Here is a 27,275-nt window from a genome sequence, read left to right on the forward strand (position 1 = left end):
CCTAGCAAGACACCACTGTCTGTTACTTCATATATATTTGTCAAGCCGGGTTATGAGCATGTCCTTCTGGCAGCATGGATCCAAGTTGGTGGCGTCCAACTACACACACCAAACAACACACAAAGAGATGCACCCACACTACTCGTGATTCTACTGAAACAGACTCTGGTCTGTCTGAAAATCTTCAAGACCACCTCATGAAGGTACCTGTACCTGACCGCTCTGACAACCATCCAAATGGCAATACTTTACAGACCTCTGTTGACATAAAGTTCCTTCTACAGACCCGGATGAACTTGCTGGAAATTTTTATTTTTGCTTCCTCACCACAGCCTTTGGGCTTTGGCACTTTTGTGTTGTTTGCGGACACCATTGCCAGTTCCAGTTCCAGTTCAGGGTTTCATACTGGTACATGAGCAAGTTAATGTGAGATGGGCAAGGTGTGCTTCCTTTGCTTTTCAGTGTTTATCCTGTCCTTACCAAAGGCGACCATGGGTCTCGGCCTCTCAAGTCTAACATCAGACATGGGCTTCCTCTCTGTTGGGTGAGTGCGTTGGGACAACCAGGTGTTTGGTCTGATATTCTCAGGGCTCTTGACTTAGGAGGCTTCTCTTCTGGTTAGGCAGCCACCACTAGTCCTCATCAAGACTTGTTTCTGTTGAAGACCATAGCTGTGCCTTATCCTCCTTAGCGTTCTTGTCGTCTGCAGGCACTCACAGCTTACGTCAAACCAAGCTTTTCTCTTGAACTTCAGATGTTTCTAGTTCATCGTTGTAGAGAGAGCTACGGACATGGCATCAACGTGCACCCCAAACACATGGGTCTTTGCGTGACATACCTGGCCCATGCACCTGGGTAGGGAAGTGTGGTTGGCTCCTTAGCACATTTTGCACATTCCAGAATACATCTAATTTTTAGGTTATATCCTCATGAAAGAGCCATCCGTATATAATGACAAGTTCTCGTCTGGCTCTGTTGGAATTTTCCAACTGGTGCAGGGACGGTGATGACCTGTGGAAGCTTACAATTGAACTCTTTTCATTTTTGGATTCTTTTACGGGCAACTCATGGAACAAACATTCAGAAAACCAATGGATCTGGCCTTTTTAGATCTAGGCAAGCTTTTCTTTGATTGGCGTGTACGTATTTGTGGATGGGTCAGTAGGTGTATGTGAAGGAGATGATGTATGGATAAACAGGTGACTGGGTGACTGGAAACATGGATAGATGGGTTATTTCAGCGACTCGACAATTAACAGAACACACATACAGAATCACAGACTAATGAAGAAGCACCTTCATTACAAAAACACAAGAACTTGAAAAAGCCTTTAGAGCTCCCCATTGAGAGATGTTATCAGATCTTTTGTCTTTGCTAGTTCTTGATGAAAAAGCAGAACAGAATCGGACAAACAGGCTACGGGTGGAATTATAATATTTGCCCATTAGGTTACACTCTGCAGTAGATATGACAATCAATAAGACCTATCCTTCGTTCCATAACCTCAAATCTTCAGATCCTGTCACTTTTAGCCACCATTATTTTTCAAAGAGTATCTTCAGAAGTGCACAGAAAAAGCCAGTACAATTTTCAAGTTTGTTGAGCATGTGCCTTCCCCTAAACCAGTGTTGTACAAAATCCTAGACCATACAAGATGGCAATAAAATATAAACTGTAACGTAACAAAAATGATGGGACAGGCAACTGTCAAAACACAAGATGATAAGACTGCTTAGGAAATGTCTTGGTATTGGTATATGGTCCGTTGAAATGACAAAAATTCTGATGCAAGTTTCTTTCTTCCATTCGGAAGATGCAGGAGGATAATGTTGAGTGTTTAATCTAGCATCCGTGTTGATCGCCACTTTGAAACAGCATCTTTGTCAGGAAGTTGGATATCCTGAATACTCAACATAACACCAACAAATTCAGCCTCTACATAGTTGTATTGATAGTAGACATTTGTGGCAAATTGAAGGACGTCAATGGTGTGCTTGGAGCGGTTGGTCACTTTTGCAACCTCTTGTGTAATCAAAGCAGCTAACCTCTAACCAAACAGCCAAAATTCAGCAGCAGGCAAAAACATTGCCCACCCTGCACAGAGAGAACGATTGGCAAGTGTCGGACAAGAAAAGCAATGTATCCACCTGAGAATCTTTAAGGATTAAATTTCAGCATTTGAGATCAGCAGCGCCTGAATGAACCTGAGAAGATGTCAAAACCTAGGACTCCAACCGTACTTTCGACCTTGGGTTCTTGCGAAGGGGCTCCAGGTGCAAGATCCAAATATAATTGCCATCTCCCACCACAGAAGCAAATACCTGACCCTACCTGGACTTCTCGGCTCTCTGGAGAAATTAGACAAGGTCCTAGTTTTAAGATGCCTACGCCTCAGGAGTGAGGCCTCGATGGGTTACACTGGTGGGACATCCACTCTATGCACAGACCCAAAACCCAGATTCCTGCCACAATCTTTAAAGGCTCCTCCACCACATTGGTGGCAGGCTCTGTTGCCCACTTTCAATGACCACCCACTTCTGGCCCTCCATCAAAGTTTTTCCATCTCCTTCCAGCTATTCCCCCATTACGCTGCTTTAGTTCACACATTCTCAAAACAGAGGCTGGGGCTTCCCAGCATTGCATCTTGGAGTATATTTACATCTTCCTTGATTGAAGATGGAGGCAGTGTGGCACGGGGTGGGGGGGTATGAAGTGCTTCGAGTGTCTTGCAGCCATATGATATGATGAAAGTGTATTTTACTACAGGACTACACACCGAGTGTGAGTGGTACCTTTACTCAATGAAGAAGATGTGTCTTATGTGATGGGCACAAGGATTTCAGTTGTGTTGTTTACTTATGTTTGTGTTTAATGACAAACAAGTTCATTAAAGTTTTTTTCCAAACACAGCACTTTTTGTACAGTACCCTCCTGTACCTATCTTCCCACTTGTAGACACGTTGTGGGCGTCAGGCCGGTTATGGTGCCAGCAGAAACAAGTCAGAAGATAGTTTACAGTGTTCAATGTACCCAAGCCTGCAAGGCTAAAATAAGTGAAGCCAGGAGGGATGTGTTCCAGAAATGCATTTACTAAAATGTTACTGTGAGTGTAAATATAACTCTCTCAGTATCTGTAGGGATAAAATGTGAATGATGAGAAGGTAAACTATCCGAGGCAAACATATATGGTTAAGTCTCACATTTGCAACAATTGCAAACATTTGCAGTTTTGGAAATCCAGGCAACATTGTGTTCACAGACTGCAATGTTTCTTCCCAGATAATGGCCAACAGCAGAACACTGAGGGCATATTGTAGACTGAGCTACAGTACAATGCCAGCATTGTTGACTGAGTGGCAGTATAGTGCTAACATTGTTGACTGAGCTACAGAGTACTGCTGACATATGGTAGACTGAGCTACAGAGCACTGCTGACATATGGTAGACTGAGCTACAGAGCAGTTTTGACATATGGTAGACTGAGCTACAGAGCACTGTTGACATATGGTAGACTGAGTTACAGAGCACTGCTGACATATGGTAGACTGAGCTACAGAGCACTGCTGACATACGGTAGACTGAGCTACAGAGCACTGCTGACATACGGTAGACTGAACTACAGAGCACTGCTGACATACGGTAGACTGAGCTACAGAGCACTGCTGACATACGGTAGACTGAGCTACAGAGCAATGCTGAAATTCGGTAGACTGAGCTACAGAGCAGTGCTGACATATGGTAGACTGAGCTACTGAGCTACAGAGCACTGCTGACATACGGTAGACTGAGCTACTGAGCTACAGAGCACTGCTGACATACGGTAGACTGAGCTACAGAGCACTGCTGACATACAGTAGACTGAGCTACAGAGCACTGCTGACATACGGTAGACTGAGCTACAGAGCACTGCTGACATATGGTAGACTGAGCTACAGAGCACTGCTGACATACGGTAGACAGCTACTGAGCTACAGAGCACTGCTGACATACGGTAGACTGAGCTACAGAGCACTGCTGACATACGGTAGACTGAGCTACAGAGCACTGCTGACATACGGTAGACTGAGCTACAGAGCACTGCTGACATACGGTAGACTGAGCTACAGAGCACTGCTGACATATGGTAGACTGAGCTGCAGAGCACTGCTGACATATGGTAGACTGAGCTACAGAGCACTGCTGACATATGGTACACTGAGCTACAGAGCACTGCTGACATATGTTAGACTAAGCTACAGAGCACTGCTGACATATGGTAGACTGAGCTACAGAGCACTGCTGACATATGGTACACTGAGCTACAGAGCACTGCTGACATATGTTAGACTGAGCTACAGAGCACTGCTGACATATGGTAGACGGAGCAAAGGTACATGGCTGACAAATTGTGGACTATGGTGTGACACCTACTTCTACCGTTAGTTCAAACCTTCTTGGGTTGATAATTGTAGCGCTTACTACCCCTGAAGAGACGTCGAAGCCCTTTCGACAAGTAGGACACTACTCCAGAACCCAAAAAGGATTAGTATAGGGAAAAATGGTTTAATTTGAGCGGTGGACATGCCAGTCTGGTAGTTGGATTGAAAAGGATAATGGAGGCAAAGAAGAGGAAAGAGTCTAGAACTTGTTTATTGGTAGATCATAGTAGTAAAATGAGGTTTGGAAGGGTGAGTGAAAGGATAGATGGCTCATTGATTTCTCTATTAAATATTAAACATACCCATGGTTCAGTTTAGCTGCTGCTGTGCAGCATTTCAGAAGCACCGGCGCAGGAGCAGACCAATAGGGTCAAATAAAGTTACACGAGTTACAAATTACATCATTTTATTTAAATATTAGTAAATTCACAAACTAAAACCAAGAGGGTTAAAAAAAAACCCACACAAGAACATTAATGTTCATCTTCACATCCAAGCTGTCCATGAATAAAAGAAATTCACCGGGCGGGGTTACTGCACATTCCATCGCCAGTAGAACTTAGTGGTGGGCGGATTAACAAGAGGGACAGCAGCACTTTCCTTAGCTGGTGACCAGGAGAAGTTCATCATTTTCCACCTTTTTCTGACCATTCTTTGTAGCCACCAGCATAATTCTGGACTCTGGAATTACACAATGTACACAAAAAGTGACTGATTAAAACTGTGAATACTAAATTTGATATTGTCAAAACTGAAGAGCTTTCAAAATAATTTAAGAGAGTGAGAAGCAAAGACAGAAAATAAAGTTAGAAACATTTTAAAAAGAAGACAAGTTAGCTCCTACACACAGGCTGAGGGTATACATATCTAGTAGAGAGAAAGACAGAGGAAGAGACTACATCAGGAGTAAGAAGTAGATGTAAAAGTAAAGAACTGTAGGTGACACTCCAATACATAATTTAGAAAAGGAGAGGACAAGTCAAAACTGAATGTCAAAAGCTCGGTTATGGCTCCAAGAATGTTTTTTTGGGATGCAACTCCAGAATCAATAATGTATGTCTGTAACTCCAAACTCTTCCATGGTTAAAGACCGAATGGCACGTCACTTTCTTATCATGAATAATTCAACAGAGTTTCTCTTGTTTATGTCTTCACATAGTTTACTTTAATGTAATCTTGGTTTTCTTCTCTGAACATTTTGGCATTAGTCCCATTCTTTCTGAAAGCATTAATAGAAGCTGGTCAAAATGTGTTCACGTTATTCCCTCTTCTGCACCTGCATTTTATTTCTTTCTTCTAGCAGATTCTCATTACCCGTTCATGCTCTAGTGGTCTGCAGACTGGGCAGCCGAAACCACTCCTCCATGGTTGTGGGCGGGTGGTGTTTTTGTTTAGCCACCTACAGCCCAATGAGACTTGTTACCTACCCACTGTTGCAAAACCTACTTTTTAGATCTGAGTTTCGACAGTGCAGCTATCAAACAGACCTATTACCAACAATAAAGAGAGGGCTTTGAGTCCGGCCTTTCAACCAATGGCTTTCTTAGACCACCCTCTTTTACCCATTGGCTTGAGACGTAGTCAATTACTTCTTGGATCCACCCAGTAGAGCACCCTCAAAGTGAGACAAGTATCGCCCATACTCAAGAAACCCACAGCTGACCCTACTGACCTTAATAACTATCGCCCTATCTCCAACATCCCTACCTTAGCCAAACTGTTAAAAAAATGTGTTCACCTCCAACTGACAAAACACATCGATCACTTTGACCTCCTCAACCGACACCAATCCGGCTTCCGCGCAGGCCACCGCACAGAAACAGCCATGACTCACATTACTGATGATGTACTTCAAATTCTTGACCAAAATGGTACCTGCCTCCTCATCCTTCTCGACCGGTCTTCAGCATTCGACACGGTCAAACATGAGAACTTACTCGATCTGCTGAACACCAGAATGGGTCTTTCGGGAACAATACTCAAATGGTTCACCTCCTTCCTCCTCAATAGGACTCAGAAATTCAAAATCAACAACACTTTTTCCAGCCCTGCCCCAGTAACACTAGGTGTCCCGCAAGGATCAGCCTTATCCCCTACACTTTTCAATCTAGTCATGGAGCCACTCACCGTACTGCTTCATGCCTCTAATGTGCAATTCCACATGTATGCTGACGACACCCAACTCTACCTCAAACTTCAATCCCCTGAAGACATCAAACTTCTCAACTCAACTCTTAAGGAAACACAGACATGGTTGGCAGAGAACCATCTCAAACTTAATGCTCCAAAAACTGAGTTCTTACTAATAGCTCCCCCCGCCAAAAACCACATAGCTCAGGATTGGCTTAAACACCTCAATGCATTCAACGTCCAACCCATCATCGTAGACTCAGCAAAATCTTTAGGTATAACCCTGGACTCCAATCTCAATATGCAACGACATATCAGCAATGTAACGAAGGGAGCCAATTTCCAAATCAACACCTTGAGGAAGCTGAAACCTTTCCTCCCAGCCAACTACTTCCGAACTGCGGTCCGAGCGTTAGTTATCCCTCGGATCGATTATGGAAGCACCTCACTCTGTGGCCTCCCCCTATCTACAACCGCACCACTAAAAGCTTCTATCAATGCTGCAGGAAGACTCATCACTGGATCAAAAAAACGCTCACACATCTCCCCGACTTAAAATCTCTGAACTGGTTACCCTATGAAGCCAGAATACACCTGAAAATTGCGTGCATTACTCATAAGGCCATACACCACAATTCGCCTAGTTACATCGCACAGAAATTGACAATCTCAGGAGGTTCAAGAACAACAAGAAGCGCACAAACTCTCCTCCTGAAAGCACAAAAATTCCACAAGACAAAAACATACAAACGCCCCTTCTCAGGGATGGCCCCCAGGATTTGGAATGCCCTCCCTCCAGAAATAAGACTTATCTCATCCACTGCATCCTTCAAAAAGGAAGTCAAATCGATCCTCCTGGCTAAATTCACTTGAACTTAAAACTGTGTAAATACTATTTAACTGTTTCTCTTTCCCCTGTATTCCATTTTTTGTCTTCTCATTATATGTAAAGCGCTCTGATGTCTGTAAGGATCTTGTTCGCGCTATATAAAACCTTGAAAATAAATAAAAATAAAATATTGGCTGTTTGGGTGTATCGTTCAACCTCACTCCAGTGCTTTCATCAAACTGCGTGAGGGACTGCTTTACATCTGTAGCGCTCTCTGTCCACTGCTTCTCTCTCACTTCGCTTTTATGTGCTAAAGCTGCATGTGTTCGCATATTAAACCCAGGCCTATTGGCTAAACCATTGCTTGTGAGGAAAGCTTTTCCATCTTTTCCTTCCCATCACTGAAGGATCGGACAATGCCAGGTTGCAGGTGAAAGCTGGGATTTCTCTGCATGTACTGCCTCTTATGATATTTCACTCTTATTATTGTATTTCACTCTTATTATTGTTTTTCTATTCTGGATTTGCCAGAACGGTTTGATTTTTGTTGCCATTTCATAGAACAGTTTAAAGCATTCTACGATGTTTCTGGCTGACACAATTGCACTATAACAACAAATAAAGCTAGTTTCCTCCTTCCTTCATGTGTCCAACGATTACCGAGGTTTTGATTTTAATTTGAAACTCTTCACACTATTGGTTATCCTTTCCTTGCCAAGAGCCTTTGGGTACAGTAACAGACCCGAGCTGAGGGTAACAAACAAAAAACATAAAAGCAATAAGCTTTAAAGTAAAAAGAGACTGCCTCCAAGGAGAAAGGGAAATACAGGAGGACAGATCGGTAGAGTGTCAAGGAAGATGGTTTTCCACATGTGCAGTAAACTGGACACAGAAAACAAACTGCAAACATTTGCATCTAGGAATCGCCTGTTGGATGGACATTAGCAAAGTAAAAATATGATAATGTAAACCATGGGAAGCATATTTTCCAATTGCACAGGCTTAAATGAATGTTTGAAGATAAGAAAAGTATGACCATCCACAAAAACTCCCAAAGTAGCCAGATTCAAAGGAACGGATGTATGATGATACAACGTGTACCATCACAACGCGGTATGTTACATCGCGGTCTTGACAATGCAAGTCGTTACACTGACTTATGCTGGAGAGCGCTGGACTTAGGAATAGTGTGCATTACTATTCCAACTCCAGTATACGTACAGTAGGGAAGGTGTTGGAATAGTAGTTCACACTATTTCTTAGTCTAGAGCGCCCTGCAGTGCAAGTCGATGTAACGACTTGCCTTGTCAAAACCGCGATGTAACCACACCACGTTGTAATGGTTTCGTGGTAAAGGATGTTTCCCAAAGGAACATGCGACATGACGCCTTGCTTCCTTGGACTAAACCTAAGCCAGACCTACAGCCTGCCTTTTATTGCATGCCGAAATCTGATGTGGTATGACTTTAGATTACTAGGATTGCAGATCATATATACAGATCCAGACACGTGCATAATCTTTGTGATAGGGCATTTTCAATAGGAACTGGGCATCTTGTAGGAATCAGCAGACCCTAAATAGCTACCACGTCACTGCGATACTCAAATGTGCACTGGGGAGATTGAGAAAATCTGTACAAATTGCAGAGGAAGGTGGTCGATCACAGAAGGTGCACCTACTTTGAAAATCCCTGAGCCATGGCAATCTCAGCAGCCCGCGCGCCCCTTCGGCCCATCTGACAATGCACGACAATGTCGTCCCCTGGTGTCGGTTTGTTCACAGCATATTTTTTCTTAAAGTCTTCGGGGTCCATTTTCAGAGCTTGGTCGATCTCATCAACTAAGGGAAAGAGCAAACGAGACAATTGTTTAACTGGACCACAAGACCCACCTACTTATCTTCCTATGAGCAATAGTTATACGGTCAAATTTGTTTCAGCAATGGATGGTGTCTTCCAGGAAATGAAATATAGAAACTGGGTACCTAAGAGCATGGTAGGCCATCATATTTATACAGTACACATTCTGCCATAGTATGCAGGGCTGGTCTGGGAACCCAAAGCAGCCCTAGCAATGTTGTAGGACCAGGCCCCCCCCACCGGGGTGGAACAGCGGTGTGCAAATGTGAAGCACTGCTACTTTTGGTACTGGGGGCTTATATTGCAGCACTTTAACACAAAACTGACCCCCACTGCTTCAAAACTGGCCCCACCCTTGCAGTCTCCTGGAAAAATGACAAATGCTTGCTACGCCCAGACCCGCCCTGTTAATATGGCCTAAACGATTCAGAAAAGGGGGTGGTGATGGGCAGAGCATCTGAGTTAAACAGAACACTCATACCCAGTCAAAAGATCAGGGCTTGATCCATCACCGTTTTTTTAGCTCACTGCACCATCCCAGCTCAGAACCTGAGTCCCTTGCTCACTGCACCATCAGGATTCAAGCAAGCCGGGCCGAAGACGGCTGTAATGCCAGAAACCGGTCCCCGGAAGCTTGTTTCCTTTCCAGTAAAGAATTGTCTTGGTAGTTTGGTCTGCCCTGTTCCCATGATGCACTGGGCCAGGGTCAGACTAATTTGCATATAGCCAGGTTCTGAACTGGGATGGTGCAGTGAGCTAAAAAACGGTGATGGATCAAGCCCTGATCTTTTGACTGGGTATGAGTGTTCTGTTTAACTCAGATGCTCTGTCCATCACCACCCCCTTTCTGAATCGGTTAATATGGCCTGGCAGAAGCCAGTGTTGAGAGATTATTGTTAATCCTGCAGGGCGGACGGTGCGCTAGGCTGCCTCTGGTGTTGTGAATTGGGCAAGAGGGTTTTACTTAGAAGACTACAACCATGTTGGGGCGAGCTTGGAACTCAGAGACACCAAGGAGCAGTTGGTGCAGAGCAGTTCTGGCAAGAGACATAGACAAATTCTTATGAAGAACCCAATTCACCCACACAATTCCAAAATTCAACCATCTAGGTTCGGGCAGAATAACCTCCAACTACATAAAAGAGTTGTCCAGGGTGATATTCCCCTGGGTAATACTGTCCCGGTCAATTCCAAGCGGCCCAGTGTATCACACGCAGTATTCCTGAGTGCTGGAATACCAAGCCTGTTTTCATTGGCTGCAGAAACACACCCTTTATTTTACTCAGCCAATAAAACAACTGCTGCTCCTGCCACCAGTGGGAGAGAATGTTCTGCCAAGACCTGACCTGACCGACCCCCTCCACTCTGATTTGCAATCTGCTAACAGCAGGTAGTAAATATGGGTGGAAAAGTGCTTGGAATCAATGAAAACTTGCACAAACGGTTATTTCCCGATCAGTGCTTAATTTGTAAAAAAAAAAAACATAAGTGCCATGACCCCTCTCGTAAGGCCCCTGCAGCCTGCACCACGCGTTGCCCCTGCCAGTGCTGCCAATGACAGTATCAACATAACACCTAACCATCGCACTCATACAAGTGTGACAATTCGGACTATTTCAGGCCACACAAAGCTATAATAAGGGCGTGAGAGCCTGGCATTATTCATTTTCAATGTGATTTCACTTAATAAACACAGTTTTTGTGCTCATCCCAAAATTAAACAGACAGCGCTACCATGTGGTGAATGGTCACTAGAGCCGGTGCTGACAATCAAGTGCCGGTGCCGAGCACCGGGAACCAATTGCTCAAATTAAGCACTGCCCCCATTTCAGAGACAACATAACGGTGTTTCACTATGAAGTTACAATTGTTTTTTTGTTTTTGCATTCATCAAAATTCCTACTACTGTGCCAGGAAATTTTAATTAAGGAAAGGCTTCCTTCCAGGTGTTATACTAGAAATGTTATGTGGCTTGTGTGGCACTAGAATCCTGCTATTCAATTGTACAGGGCTGCTCAAAGTACCACCATGGGTCTGTATGTGGCCCTCCTGACATTTCCATGTGGATCCTCGTCAACAGCAGCACTGGGCTGCTGTTTACTCGACTCAGCATTAACATTAAAAAGACATTAAACAAATGGGCAAGTATTTATTTAACAGTTAATTGAAGTGAAAGACAAGAAGTAACTAGGGCGTCCCGCACTGCTGAACTCTGGGAGCAGCTTAATTATTAAAGACTTCTTGTAGTAAACATGTACAAATATGATTAAGTCTCTTCAAAATTCAAAAAGTGTATTTCATTTAGATGCTACACTATTTCACCTTAGTACATCAGATTAGATTAGTATATGTTGTTAATGTCATTGTTTTTAAACATGAATTTAGAAATATTACTCTACCCCACCCCGACAACAATGCTAATAGTGAACTAAGAGGCAAGTTGGTTCTTATGTGCACGCTTTGGTTGGCCTGGGTTGCTATTTATTAAACATGAACAACATTAAGGTTTATCAAATCTAAACCCAGGAGAAGGTTTTGTACAGCACACATCCTGAAGTCATGTATTTCGAGGTCCTGTTATATGTGATAATATAGAAAAGGGAAGGGAAAGTGAAATACATCAATTGGCTACAATCACACTGTTTGGCCAAATTGGGGAACGCGGGATTGACCCCAGGTTTTCTGGTTTCACATTGTGCTGTTCAGCCGCTAGATGTACAAGGCCTGCTTCCTCTGCACTGATCCCCCCCAACCCCGGCCACCACCCACCGCCAAACTACAGGCATCAGTGCAGCCTTCGGTCACACCACAGACCAAAATCTTTGGCCCCTGGAAAAATGTTTGCGAGTACCCGTGCTATGGAACATAAAACTCTGACTCCACAAAGCGTGGCTCAATGGTTAGAGCGGCAGACCCTGATGCAGAGGTCTGGCCCGGGACCAGGGTTCAATTCTCGCCTCGGCGGCTCTTGGACTCAATTTCCACAGACCTGATAATTCTCACCTAGGTGCCTATTCTAATCATGGGTCCCACTCTGTGACTCTGGGCAATAGCTTGCTTAATCTCCACAACGGCCCCAGCAGCGCTGTGGATGCCTGGCTTCACCTTGGGGGTGCCCAGGAGTGGACATTTCACAGGAAAGCCAGGATGGGTTCCGCAGCGGTATGAATACAGCGCTACGAGGCCTCCGGGTAGAAGTGCGCTATATAAATACTCAACATTTACATTTACAAAGGGCAGAGACTGCTGTGAAAAACCCTTTTTTTCTCCATAGGAAAAACTCAAGGTGATCTTTCCCCTTTCCTATCATGTAAGGGGAATTCCTCCAGCTATTGCCAACTGTTTATATCCATGTTGGAAAAGGTGAAAGAAGAGTTTTGGGAATGGCCGCAAACATAGATGTTGTTGGCGTTCTCATACTTCCTAACAAACCATGGCCTGGAACACCCTCTTACATAACCCCGAGTCAGATTTCCTACTGTAGATTTCTCCCCACTTGGTGGCAGGGAATTTGCAGTAGTAAATGCATTTACACCCACCAGGAATTCCAGGAAGGTGTTAAAGGGTATTTTGGGCTGTAAACTTGTAATTATGGAGAGAAATACCTTGGTAAATGGAATCCTTTGAGTGTAAAAAGTTAGGTATAATATGTGTGGGTGAATGGACAATGTTGGAGGTGTGTGTGAAGTTTTAAAGAATGCTCAGAGGTGCAATATAAGGAACGAACCACTACTTTCCGACTTCCTTCACGCCCCAGGAAGGTGCTGGAGTGGCTTAAACGCTCGCCACTGAAATCTTTAGAGAACTCAAAAAGAAAAAAATCAAACCCGCCAGGGCCACCTTTAGACTTCTTCAATTTTGAGGCCTGCATATCTGGATGGAGTAAAACCTGTTATTTACAGTGCTTAGACATGATGGGAGAGCAGTAGAAAAAAATGGTATATCATACAATGAGCTTACAAAACCAACTGTGCAACACTGGGTCTCAGGCCAGTTTCTTCACACTTCTTTATGAAGGCAGAGCAACGAACAGTTAGGAAAAAAATGGGCAATTAGACCCCAGATCTAGTCCCTTCTCCATTTTCATGAAGTGTCTAAAATTAAAATGCATGCAATTGTGCACAGATTACTCATCTAGCGAAAATGATCGTCAAGAAATAAAAAGAAGTGTGACTCTTTACCTGGAATATTAACAGAGCTCGGGATTTTCCCATTGGAGACCTCCTCCGGCGATCTCACGTCGAAAATTGGAACTTTCCCAGTCACTTTCTTCAGATCTTCATATGAAATAACTTTAACTTTTTGAGAAACAATTAGAAAAGAAAAAGAAATCCAAAAATTAAAATCTGTATATAACTTTCAAACGGAAAAACTCGTGGATTTCCCAAACTCGTCAACCTACAAAGATTTTGCTTCGATGACCCTTGGGTAGTAACAATGGGATGTGATTGGTAACTGGAGCCCCTATGGAAGGGCGACATTCCGGTTATTTTGAGGAAAATGCTGCTTTATTCGGAAGCAAGCATTATTGGCTGAACTGTTTAGTCTAGGTGTCCCTAACAGCAGGGCCTTAAGTGGTCCGGGTCTCACCGGGTCTGAGCACCGGCAGTTTTTTTTAAGGAGGCCTCGAAATGGGTCTCTATCAGGCTCTGTTTTGTGCCCTGGCAGGCGGTCTTTTTCGAGCATTGTAGGAGAAGAGAAATCCTTTAAAGAGAGTCATTTTCTCTCTGGATTTCTCTTCTCTTTTTGGAACTCCGGAGCAGTAACATTGTTGTGGTGTCATAAGGGCTTTATGTGGAAGATGTTTCAATATTGTATACAAGCCACAGTTGCTGCTTATTTATCTTATGCAACTAACAACCATTGACAAAGCCAATAGTCCTGACTTGTTGTAGGTATGATGTTACTTGTATCATATATCTGGATGCAATGACAAAAACAGCAAAATACCAGTCGGGTGGCACACAATGCTAGTAAGCACAAACTTTTAGCTTACGTGTTTTTAAGCCACCCCCTTAATTACAATGGTCACGCCCCCTTAAGAGACCCCCCCAGTTTTTTCATCCCAATTAAAACCCTGCCTAACAGTGTAATAACAAATGAACTCTAAATCCACCCTCCCTCTAGAAAACATTACTCTCATTTTAAGGGTCTTCCTTTCCTCCCCCTCGCTAACACCAAACACTTCTCACAGGCTACAGAATAAACTTCTAGTCCTCCCGCAGACATCTTGACTCATTCCCTAAGCATTTCCACCCCTAGCCCCTCTGTCCTCTGACATGCCTACTCACATACATTTGTGACAAAATACAATTGCATCATCAACAAAACAGACCACACACATTTTGTGTGGGAAAACTGTTGCAAGTTTATTCATATTCTGTTATGCAGTACATAGGTAGAGTTAACTTACGGGTGATCATACGAGTGCAGCACCGTTTAGGACTAACCGCTTACACCCATCGTGGACCAGTTTCCAGGCATTACATTGCCACCTTATTATTCATCCGGTGCTGTATATTTCGCATTGGGGCTGCGGCCCAATGATTTTCATGGTTGCTGCTCCCGTGCCACTATGGAGCGAGTTAAGGCCAACCCCAGCTGTCAGGACACCAACTGTACCTTCCGGGAAGAAGGGGTCACCGCCGCATTCTTCTCATTGCCCCTTATGGCCTGAGGTTCTCATTTTTAGCGGCCCCATCGCCCTCTGCTGCTGGCCACAAAAAAAGGAATATTCAGGTGTGGCGCCCACCTAAATACCCTGCTGCCCTCCCGGAAGTGACATCATGCTGCTTAATGCAGGCAATCATTGTTTTAATAACTGGCAACTCAACAATAAAGGCCGGTCCATGATTCCGAAAGGGCCGGGCCCATAAGTTTGAGATCAGTTTTAGACTCGCTGTCTGATGGTTCTTTATAGTAGCATGAAAGTGTGTAAGGGTGACATTTAAAAAAGTATGAATAACACTGTGGCATGCAAATTCAATCAATGAAGACGAAAGAAACATAATATTCAGATTGGGTATTACATCTGAGTTTTAGCAGTGCCAGTTGAGGATGTGGGTGGAGCCAATAGAATAAGTAGGTGGAGCCAGTGGAGGAAGTGGGTGGGGTCCGTGAAAAGTAGGTGTGGCCCCTGACAAACATTTGAGCTCCTGGACTTCATATTTCATAAATTAAGCACTTGAAACCCCAAAACCGGTCCTAGGATGCTTGTTTCCGGTCCACGGAGGACCTGGCTTGGCAGTTCGGGCTGGACTGTCCCCATGAGGCACAGGGTCAAGACTGATTTGCATATGGCAAGGTCTAAACTGGGGTGGCATGGTGAGTAAAAGAATGATGGATTCAACCCAGATCTCTTGACTGGGGGTGAAAGTTTTGATTTGTTCTGCATTCCGTCAATCAAGTGTGTGTCATTTGCATTTGTAAACACCAGCATGTATTTATTAGAATCCACCACAGGGTGGCATGGTTTGTGTATTTTTTACCAGAGCTTGTTAGTTGGGAATATAGTTATTTAATGCACCTTACAAATGTTAAAATAAGGACTGAAACCTACAGTTTACAGTGATAAGCGAGTGGTGCCAGCTGCAGGGGACTCCTCTGAAATACCATGGGTCTTCGCACTTCCATTTTTACACATTAAGCACTGCATACAAGCCCACTGCCCTGCCTGCTTTCAATACTGCCCATGATTATGCCCAATGGGTGGCGGGCGAGGTTTCCATACCAACCCTTCCATTGAGACCCTCAGTCATTTATGCTACAGTCCATTTGCTGTTTAATGTTGCTCCTTCAAGTCAAGCTAAGCATACTAAGTTAAAATGCTAGCCGTCAACTTCAAATTTGTTCACATTTACAGAGCATTTTAAAATTTCCCATCTTGCTTTTCTTGTATACATCCTTTAATAAAGTGTTAAAAGTATTTGGTTTCTAAACAGTCGCAGCATAGGAAGGTCTGACTCCTAAAGTCCTTCTACTGACTTTGCACAAGGCTCCTAAATGTAGCTTAATTTGAAGCCCTACGCGCAGACACTCAGCCTCCTTCTGTGGTAAATAAATAAATAATACCTCTCTTTTTGAATGCATAAATGAATAACAGATAGCTCAATAAATAAGAGTCAAGATTCGAGGTAGTAGGAGTTTTTGCAGGTTTAATACAGCATAAGGACAGGGACAGGACAACCTGCACAGGAATAGGATGGCAAGCCCTGGCAGCGCTGCCAGGATCTGGACAAGAAGGCTAGGAAGGATAACTTTTTAATAACAGTACATGAGCATATATACATAACGCAAACACATAGCATTACATCGCAATAGGCGTAGCAGTGGGAAGAGCAATAGGCGTGACGCGTAGCAGTCGCGAAAGATAAGGGTGAAAAGAGGTGTAACAGAGCGTATACATAGACATGTGATGCAAACGTAACAGAATATGTCATGAATGGGGTGGAAACCATGGAGGGGGCTACCTAAGGAGCCGGGACCTCTAACCTGATGGTGCGCGCAAGCTGGCAATGACGTGTTACTAGGAGAAGCTGGGGGCTTCGAACTCTGTGTTAGGAGCAGAGACTGAAGTCTGGAGAGTCAGGGCGACATGTACCTAAGCAGTATCTAGTATCTGATGTTTAGAGAACATGTTGATAGAATCCAAATGTTATCGGGGTAAAGGCGAACAGACTCTAAGACTGGAGCATGCATTATTCTACATGTAGTGCGTGATGAAGAATATTAAATGATCATTAAATGCAGTATTTCTCTTACATGGAGACGTAGAGGCTAGACAATGACGGAAACTATTGATGCGATTCAGTAGCTTTAGGAATGCAGAGAAGGAGGGCTGTACTGATAACTCGAATCATAACATACTCTTGGCAGACTCAGAAGCAGAGCCAGGCTGAACCGGGCACTGTAAGGCAGGAAGTAAGGGAAGGGTCGATGATACAGGTGGGGGCTGTATCGCTCCTCAGCGAGGCTTCAGGGGACAGGAGCTGAATCTGGTGTCCAGGCCCTTTTGAGGCCTAGAAACGGAGATTATACAATGGAATAACGTGCACACTGAGAAACGTGGCAACGTAGCTTTACATAGGCCTGATATTCGTAGTATTCACGAGAACTGGAAACTGACATACTAAAGGTGGACACAACTATAATTGCGTCTTTAATCGAACATGGGGAATAACATATGCATATTAATCATGCACAGATAACATATGATGGATGACACGTAGGGACACAGAACATAGCAAAATTTACTTTTCCACATTCCCTCCTTGTCACTACGTTTCCATCAGGAAACATCAATATTCATGATACCATCTATCATTTCATACAGTATCATTTGCTCGTCACGAATTTTCTGGGAACGTGTTTTAGAACGGGGCTTGGGACTAGGAATACAAGAGGTAGCACAAATGCCGCAAATCGCAGGGCCACATTGTATACAGAGGCAGCAGCTAAATATGATCGCTACTGCAATACCTAGAAAGGACAAGACTTTCCATCCCCAGGCGGAAATTATATTCCAGAACCAACCGGACCATGTCCAGGTGCCTGGATCTTGGTGTAACAGATGGGCAATTTTATGAAGTCTGGTTATAGCTGAATAAACAGACGGCGCGTTATTTGGAATGAAAATGCAGCAACTAGATCCGATGACTCTACAGGCCCCGCCCCTATCGGCCAATATGACGTCAAGGACGAGACGATTCTGGAGCACGACAATTCTCATAAAGGATTGTTCTTCGGTTAAATTACTTAGAGCAGAAGTAGTCTCAATTACTACTGCTTCGAGTGTTCTGGTTAACCTACGTATCAGTTTACTATTCACAACTGTACCTAAATAAGGGAAGACACCTTTATTGATATCTATATATTGTTCTAGAGCAGTTTCAGTATAATCGACAATCGGGAGGTTTCTCTTGTGTCTAGTATGTACTAGGTGGGAATTCCTATGGTAGTCGGGTGGGGCTAGAAAAACCGGTGGCAGTAGGAAGGCAATGTAACAGGTTCCCTCCCAATCGAGGGGCAGACGAACATATGCGGTCTGACCACAAATAAAATAAGAATGACGTGAAGCTTTGAAAATAGATTTCCTACTGTCACTATACTTGACAATAGTAGTACAATCACTATGTCCTACTTGTGTAGAACCATTATTTCGGACACATAATTCGCCTTTGACTGGTAGTACTGAAATTGCAGGTAAGTCTGGAGTAGTATCAGACTGAACATTCAGGACCATGAAATTCGAAGAATAATTACCTAAATTATACACTTCATTTTCTAGATCTAACCCTGTTCTGTGAGGAAGACCTTGCTTGTCTGGAAAACATGTACTGTTAAGAAAAGACATATCTGTTGAGGATGACGTTAACGTGGACCATGCTCCACACGAACCATTATGTGAAAAAGGATAAGGAAAGAGTGGCAGAACTCCCTTCGGTGTCTGAAAAGGGGGGAGTCGACCACACACCCAACAATTAGTGGCATTGCTGGTCTGGTGTGAATAATGTAACATGCGGATGAAAGAATTATTTCGCATAGCGAGGCGGTAAGAGAGTTCATGAGGAGGCAGATCACTAAACGTGTGTTCTACTGTAACATTAGAAGACTTATTTACATGAGAGACTGGAAAATACAGATAAAATGCATAACTGGTGCAGGAAATCATAATGCTGAGAAATAATATGAAACTTAGAAAAACGATACATCGAATTGAGTTTTGACTAACTCTCTCACTATGGGGGTCTATTTTATACATGTCAGAAACAGTCTAACCGTTTCACCTAGGGGAGGACTTAGACAATCAAACTGGCTGACTTATTTTACTAGACCGGAGTTTCAACTTATACTCCTGCTGCGGGGTTTTCTCTAACGGGGAGGGTGCAGTATCATTGTTCTTTGCGGGACAGTCCTTAAGAATAGTACTTTGGTAATCCTTTGAATCCTGGGAAATGTTCTTTGAGACCGGTTTCAGTCCATAAAACTTCTTTATATGTGAAAGATGCACCCAGCCTTTGCGTCCCTCCAACTTCACGGCTGTACGTGTGGCGAGGAGGACCTGTCGGGGCTCCTTCCAGCGAGGCTCCAGCGGACTTGAGCGGTCAAAATTTCGCACCAGGACCATGGATCCTGGAACGATTTCATGCGGTGCCACCTCGGTATTGTCTGGAAATGCGGCGGCAACCTGTGAACGACAAGAGTTGAGGGCAGACATCAAGGAAGCTAGGTAATCTGTCAGCATATTACTTGAAACATCGGTAATACTTCGGGGTCTGGGTGTACCCCACATGTTAGGGGGGCGGCCGAAAACGACCTCATACGGGGACAGACCTGATCTGGAATGTGCGACCATGCGCATATAGAACAAAGCGACTGGCAGAGCTACTAGCCAGTCCACACCTTTCTCTTTACATACTTTGGCGATGCGAATTTTCAGGGTCTGGTTATGTCTCTCTACGAGACCTGCTGCTTCAGGATGGCGTACACAATGGAACTTCCACTGGTACCCTAACAAAAGGGAAACATGCTTCATTAACTCTGAGGAGAATGGCTGGCCGTTATCAGAATATACGACCCTAGGGAGTCCATAACGGGGGAAAAACTCACGAACCAACTGCTTGGCAGTGGTCGCGGCTGTGTAATCTGGGACTGGATATGCTTCTGTCCACCTGGACAAAGCGCATACAACTACAAGGACATACTTGAAACCTCGACATCGCTCCATCTGAATCTAATCCATCTGGAGGACTTCAAAAGGGTGATCAGGAGGTTGGAATCCACCTTGTTCCACCGGGACACTTTTACCTGGATTAAACTGACAACATATCATACAGGTACAGACTTTCTGCTTGGCTGCAGCTCGTAGATGCTTGTTGAACCAAATGTTCTGGATACTGTCTAACATAGCTTTTTCTCCTAAATGTGCTGGACTATGTGCGGTATTGATAATGACTTGAACCATAGAGTCGGGGAGAAACCAAGTGGCTTTTCCTTTCGTTAACCATCCTTGATCTGTCTGGACCCCTCCTTGTTCGGACCATTTCTTGATTTCTTCGGGAGTAGCATGTAACTGGATATCTATGACATCTTGAGTAGGGTCCTTAACTGTCATACATGTAGTCGGATCTGGAGTGTGTGTCATGTTAACTGGAATGTCTGGAGTCTGTGCTGTAAGCTTGGCTGTGCGATCTGCTAGATCGTTACCCTGGGAAATAATGTCAGTAACTTTCGTGTGTGCTTTGCATTTCATGATAGCAATGGATGTCGGTAAATGTATGGCATCTAACAGAGCTTGAATAAGGAGACCATGCTGAATCTTGGTTCCATGAGAAGTCATGAAACCTCTCTCCTGCCAGAGCACTCCAAAGTCGTGTACGACTCCAAAGGCGCAGCGTGAATCTGTGTAAACATTAACTTTCCGGTTCTTAGCGTGTATGCAGGCTTGTGTCAGAGCAACTAGCTCTGCTGCTTGAGCGGACAGGGTGTCAATACGGTGTGTCTTAATAACTTCGGTGTCGGTAGTCACTGCATACGCGGCGACTAGTTCTCCTGTACTTGTTCTCATACATGAACCATCCACATAAAGTGTCAGGTCGGGATCTGGTAACGGAATATCTGTCAGATCTTGTCTTGGCTTTGTCGTAATATTAACTACTTCCACACAGTCGTGTGTGTCCGGACTTAAAGTAACTGATGGTAACAGTGTAGCAGGGTTCAGGATGTTGCAGCGTCTGATTTCTATGTGTGGCTGGAACAGTGTCAATTCATAACCTGTTAAACGTGCAATTGTCAAGTGCTGAGTCTGTGTTCGGTTTAAAAGAACTTCCACGGAGTGTGGAACTTGTACTGTCAGGGAGTGTCCTAATACTATGGAATCACTTTGTCTGATAGCTAGTGCTGTGGCTGCAACTGACTTGAGGCACGCAGGGAGAGCCTGGGCTACAGGATCTAATGTGCTCGAAAAATAAGCACAAGGCTTGTATTGTCCTGCTTGATCTTGTGTGAGAACAGATAATGCGGTACCTTCGCGTTCTGTGACGAAAAGTGTAAAAGGCTTACTGTAGTTTGGTGTAGCTAGAACTGGAGCTTGACATAGGGCTTTCTTTAACTCATTGAAACTGAGTGTATGTTCAGATGTCCAAGGGAGGACAGTCGATACGGCTGTCTCCTGTGTCGTTAACTGTATCAGTGGCTTGGCTAGAAATGCATACTGAGGAATCCATTGTCGGCAGTAAGAAGTGAGGCCGATAAAAGCACGTACCTCCTTCTGGGTCTTGGGCTGAGGAAGACTCGCTATTAACTGGATACGGTCAGGTGTCAACTGCCTACCCCTCTTGGACAGTAAGTGTCCTAAGTAGACCACTTGCTGGACACAGAATTGAAGCTTCGAAGGGGACACCTTGTGCCCCATCTCGGCTAGGAAATACAGAACTGTGAGGGATGCTCGCTCGCAAGCACGTTCAGAACGGGCTGTGATCAGTAGATCATCGACATACTGGAGCAGGGCAGTGTCAGTTGGCATGTGAATGTTGTCCAGTTGTCTCTTAAGTGCTTGACTGTAAATACTAGGACTTTCTGTGAAACCTTGAGGAGCTCGTGTGAACATATAGCTCCTTCCATTTAAACAAAATCCGAAAAGGAACTGGCTGTCTGGATGAATGGGGACACTAAAAAATGCATTCTTGAGGTCTATGACTGTAAAAAATGAAGCTTCTGAATCAATGGCTGCCAATAGGGAAGAGATATCTGGGACAACTGGGTACTGGGGAATAATACATTTATTAAGCTCTCGTAGGTCAATCACTAATCGATATACTGGGGGTGCATTTGGATCAGTACGTTTCATGACTGGAATGATCGGAGAATTGCATACATTGGAGTCAGTTTCTACAACCACTCCTTGAGCGATGAGCTCGTCAATAATTTTGGATAAGGCTGCTACTGCCTCCGGTGGCAATCTATACTGTCTGATTCGTGGTAACACTACACCTGGCTTGAGAGTCACACGATGGGGTGTGATTTGCATATAACCAACATCAGTTGGACCTTGCGCCCATAGATGCTGCGGAACATTGGACAATCTGGGATCAAAATCTCGTAATACATAGTGACCCTTAAAGTCACGCAGGAACAATCGTATTCCCTCTGGGGAACAGCATATAACTGCACCTAACTCTTTCAGTGTTTTAATACCTAATAGATTCTCTGGACATGACTTAGTAAGTAACAGGTCAGTAGTACGGGACAATGGACCTACTTCTAGAGTAACTGGCTTTGATATTTCATTTACAATGGGTTTTCCTGAAAATCCAAGGGAAACATTTCTTGAGCCTGAGAGCGGAGCCCCTGGAACTTCGGCGTGGCTAATTGTGGTCCTACTTGCCCCTGTATCAATCAAAAACTTTCTGTCTTTCCCTAATACTTGACTGTGAACATAGGGACCTTCTTGATCTACAGGTATCTCGATGAGAGGCAAGCCTACCTCCCTCTCTAGGCTGTTTCATGAATATGGCTGATACTCTGGATACTCAGACTGTGCATACTGGTACATCTGCTGTGTAACGTGCTGTGTTGCAGCGATGGGCTGCGGTGCTGTAACTGTCTGTGGTGCATTCTGTGGCTGAGGAATCTGTGAAACTTGTTCTTGTCTAGGCGGACGTGGTCTTTCTTTAGTCTTACCAGTAGCTATGTTGTGTTTCAGAACTGCACACTCGTTTATAAAATGACCTGGCTGTTTACAATAATTGCAGTTCCCTTTAACGGGAGCTGCAGGATGACTGGCTTGATTCGGACCCCTCTTCTGACTGTCTTGAGGAACAAATTGTGCAACTAGTACTTTCATTTTCGTGTCTTTCATACGTTTTCTCTCGTGTTCTTGCTCTTCTCTAATTCTATTCTGGTGGTATTGGAGCATCTGTAACATCTGGGACGGGGTATTAGCTTGCCAGGTACTTTCGACTTTCAAAACTCGATTCTTAATTTGTTGACTTGAATTCTCGACTAATTTAGTAACAAAAAGGTGAGGGTATGACTCACTACTTGTCTTGAGGCCACTGTTGATGCTAAAACATTTCTCAAATCTAGAATAAAAATCACTAATGTCTTCGTCTTGTTTCTGTTTACAGGCTGAGATTGCATCCCAGTCTTCCTTTTTCGTTGTTAACAATCTGGGTAAAACTTGAATCAATAATTCAGGTAATTCTTTACATTTCGCTCCAAGACCGGTACCTGGTACTCGTGCCTTATCTTCAGCTTCTAGAACTGCCCAATCGATCTTTTTCTCTCCCACCTCCCATTCTTTTTCCTTGAGCTTTTCATACACCCCTGCGGGCAGCAGAACCTTTAACATTTTAATTATATCTGGATACGTGTATTCTCCCATACGGAGCATGTCTTTTAATTCTCGATGGAACCCTGCTGGATCTTTATCATGACAGGGGATTAATTTTTTCATCTCTAAGAGTTCCATCTTTGTGATCGGGGTGTAAACAAACACTCGTTCTAGTTCGCCACCCGTTCCTCTAACTGGGTGGACTTCTCGTAACGGATTCTGTCTCTCTATGTAAAATGGTTTATTTTCTGGGGGTGAGACATGAACAAAATGCGGGTTCAAAAACGTTCTATATTTGTGACGCTGTTCTAGAATGACACTAATTAAATCGGTACCTAAACCTTTCCATCTATACTGGAGTAACTCGTTCAGGATATCATGTAACGGGCCTGGATCAGAGTGCTGACCCTCATACAATGTAATGAGGTGCTGAATCATATACATACCCGCCAGTCGTTGCTCGGCTGGGGGCATTTTCAGAAACATTTGTGCCACTATTTCGTCTGGAAAAGTGGTAGAATCAGTAGTCCATCGGACTGCTGATCGGGCTAGTTCTTGTTCATGCATAGTACTTAACTCACTGTAACCGATTCGTGATTTCAGAATGTGATCGGTAGCTTGAAACACTTGTTCTAGAGAACCTTGTTCTGGTGCTGGATGATGGAAAGTTGACTTGTGTTCTAGGCGTAAATGGCGATCTGGAAATCTAGATTTTCCTACATACGCTATTCTGGCGGGATTCTCGTCGTCTACCTCTTCAGTATCAGAGTTACTTTCTTTCTCGCTTACTTGTGCTGCTTTACGCTGTTCGTGTAACTTTATTATTTCTTTACGGATTTTCATGTACATACTTTCCATAGCACTGATGGTCCTGTGCTTACCCTCGGCTATATTATCACTCCACTTTGTCAGGGTTCTCATTTCGGCTTGATCTTTGGACGGGTAATCTTGTTCTCTTATTAAACAATTAATCAAAAACTTTAGTATCATGAGCTGGATCTCGGCTTTCCTTTGAGACATAACTTCGCCAATGCTTTCTGGATCATCCCCTGTACGGATGAAACGATATATTCTGTCTAGATCTTCTTTCATATTCGGTAGGGTGACTAGATACTCGGCCACCTTTCTTACACGTAATGAATATAAAACCATATTATCCTCGCCTGGGACTGGATCATAGCCGCATTCATTAGGGCTTTTCTTATTTCTGCTACAGACTGATGTCTGGGCGTACGCTGTGACGCTTGTGCATGTAATTCGGCTGACGTTAAACGCTTATGTGGCGGCGGGGTCTGAGGAGGACCTCCTCCTGCGGCCCCTAAACTAGAATCGTCGACTGATCCTCTTCGTACTAGTGTGGCAGGAAATTGAAATGCGGGCTGAACTGGTATGGCGGGCTGGACCGGGGGGACCGTAACAGGTACTGCAAGGGGTACCCCGGTGTCTGGAGAAACGGGGAGTGCCTGATTTACAGGGACTGGCGGAGCGCGAACAGGATTTGCATATTCTGGGACTGTGTCGTCCAAATAGGACGAAATGAAAATATCAGCTGCGGTCTGTTTGTGACGTAGCTTGGTCGGAACTAATGGTGGCGGAAAGTTACTGGATGCCTCCGGGGTCGCTTTTGGCCGGCCCTCGGCAAGAAGAGGATACATACCCTTAATAAGAGCATGCCTCTGTCTGTCTGACTGTTCGGTTTTAACTCGTTCACCAATCTCGATTAATTCCCTTTCTTGGGCTCGTTCTAAGGATTCTCTACTTAGTTCAGATTTTCTGATTTCTTTTTCGGTTCTTTTATGAGATTCTTTGCGCCATAACTCAATGGCATCTTTCTGTGACTGTCTGGCTTTCTTTTTCCATAATGCTTCTTCTACTCTCATGATGCACTCGGCATCCCATGTGCCTGATACAGGCCATCTATACTTTTCCTCTAACTGTTTGGTATACTCTACCCATAAATCTAGATACAATATGGCACTTATGCCATGCTTCTGGTACATGAAATGACCTGGACTGTCCCTAGGCGGGACAGGAACTGCTGCTTCTAGCAGACCTTTTCTAGTTCTCAACTGACGCAGTTTTGAAAAGAGCGGCATGACTGAACTATAATCTGGACATAATATAATACACAATAAACACGAGAATCACTTCGCACTCATACCACGACATTAAAATACATGAAGAACATTTAAAATAACAGTTCGAACAGAATACTACCTGGAATACGGAAAACAGAATACATGAATTTTCTCGAGAACAGAACTGACTAGAACAGAAACTAGATGCACTGCTGAAACAGTACGAAACTTACCGGTCTCATAAAGAGACACGTCAGGACCCGCATCCACCGAAGTGGACACTTCGTTTGTGGGCTTGTGTACCACCAACCCACGGACCAGAGTCAATTAAATTGACCCTGTCTAGATACTACCCCAGTAATGGTACTCACCGGGCAGTAAGAACGGAAGGCCTCAGACTGGACGGGACTGCTTGGACGCCGGACGGACGAACTTCGGACTTCTGTTACGGGTGGGCCTCCGGATACCTCGGACCTTGGACTCTCGGCTTGGGCTCTGGTCGGGACTCGCCGCGTTCCTCCACCGTCTCGTCTGGATGCTGGACCGCCTCCTCCGTCTCCTCCGTGGGCCTGAGGGATACTTGAAGCAGAAATATCTGCCGGTGCGCAGAAGAGTTCCGTCACGACTGCAGAGGGTCAGGGGGTCGGCGTGGCTTCACCGACGCGTGGGGAAAGGGCAAGTCCCTGTTCGGGCGCCATTATGTGGTAAATAAATAAATAATACCTCTCTTTTTGAATGCATAAATGAATAACAGATAGCTCAATAAATAAGAGTCAAGATTCGAGGTAGTAGGAGTTTTTGCAGGTTTAATACAGCATAAGGACAGGGACAGGACAACCTGCACAGGAATAGGATGGCAAGCCCTGGCAGCGCTGCCAGGATCTGGACAAGAAGGCTAGGAAGGATAACTTTTTAATAACAGTACATGAGCATATATACATAACGCAAACACATAGCATTACATCGCAATAGGCGTAGCAGTGGGAAGAGCAATAGGCGTGACGCGTAGCAGTCGCGAAAGATAAGGGTGAAAAGAGGTGTAACAGGGCGTATACATAGACATGTGATGCAAACGTAACAGAATATGTCATGAATGGGGTGGAAACCATGGAGGGGGCTACCTAAGGAGCCGGGACCTCTAACCTGATGGTGCGCGCAAGCTGGCAATGACGTGTTACTAGGAGAAGCTGGGGGCTTCGAACTCTGTGTTAGGAGCAGAGACTGAAGTCTGGAGAGTCAGGGCGACATGTACCTAAGCAGTATCTAGTATCTGATGTTTAGAGAACATGTTGATAGAATCCAAATGTTATCGGGGTAAAGGCGAACAGACTCTAAGACTGGAGCATGCATTATTCTACATGTAGTGCGTGATGAAGAATATTAAATGATCATTAAATGCAGTATTTCTCTTACATGGAGACGTAGAGGCTAGACAATGACGGAAACTATTGATGCGATTCAGTAGCTTTAGGAATGCAGAGAAGGAGGGCTGTACTGATAACTCGAATCATAACATACTCTTGGCAGACTCAGAAGCAGAGCCAGGCTGAACCGGGCACTGTAAGGCAGGAAGTAAGTGAAGGGTCGAGGATACAGGTGGGGGCTGTATCGCTCCTCAGCGAGGCTTC

The 27,275-nt window shown here is 44.3% G+C and overlaps 1 protein-coding gene across 1 annotated transcript in view; it reads right to left on the minus strand.

The window, feature by feature from the left end:
* Window positions 1-4,808: 4,808 nt before the first annotated feature.
* The window catches only part of TSTD1 (thiosulfate sulfurtransferase like domain containing 1), a 78,868-nt gene continuing 56,401 nt past the window's right edge, over window positions 4,809-27,275 (minus strand). Inside the window, exons 2-4 of the mRNA XM_078669456.1 lie at window positions 13,419-13,535; window positions 9,059-9,218; window positions 4,809-5,100 (exon numbers count right to left, since the gene is read on the minus strand). Of these exons, the coding sequence (XP_078525582.1) occupies window positions 5,046-5,100; window positions 9,059-9,218; window positions 13,419-13,535 (332 nt within the window). The 3' untranslated portion in view covers window positions 4,809-5,045. The remainder of the gene's footprint in view (window positions 5,101-9,058; window positions 9,219-13,418; window positions 13,536-27,275) is intronic.

Source organism: Lissotriton helveticus, chromosome 12 (genome assembly GCF_964261635.1).
Source record: "Lissotriton helveticus chromosome 12, aLisHel1.1, whole genome shotgun sequence".
NCBI classification, from domain to species: Eukaryota; Metazoa; Chordata; class Amphibia; order Caudata; family Salamandridae; genus Lissotriton; species Lissotriton helveticus.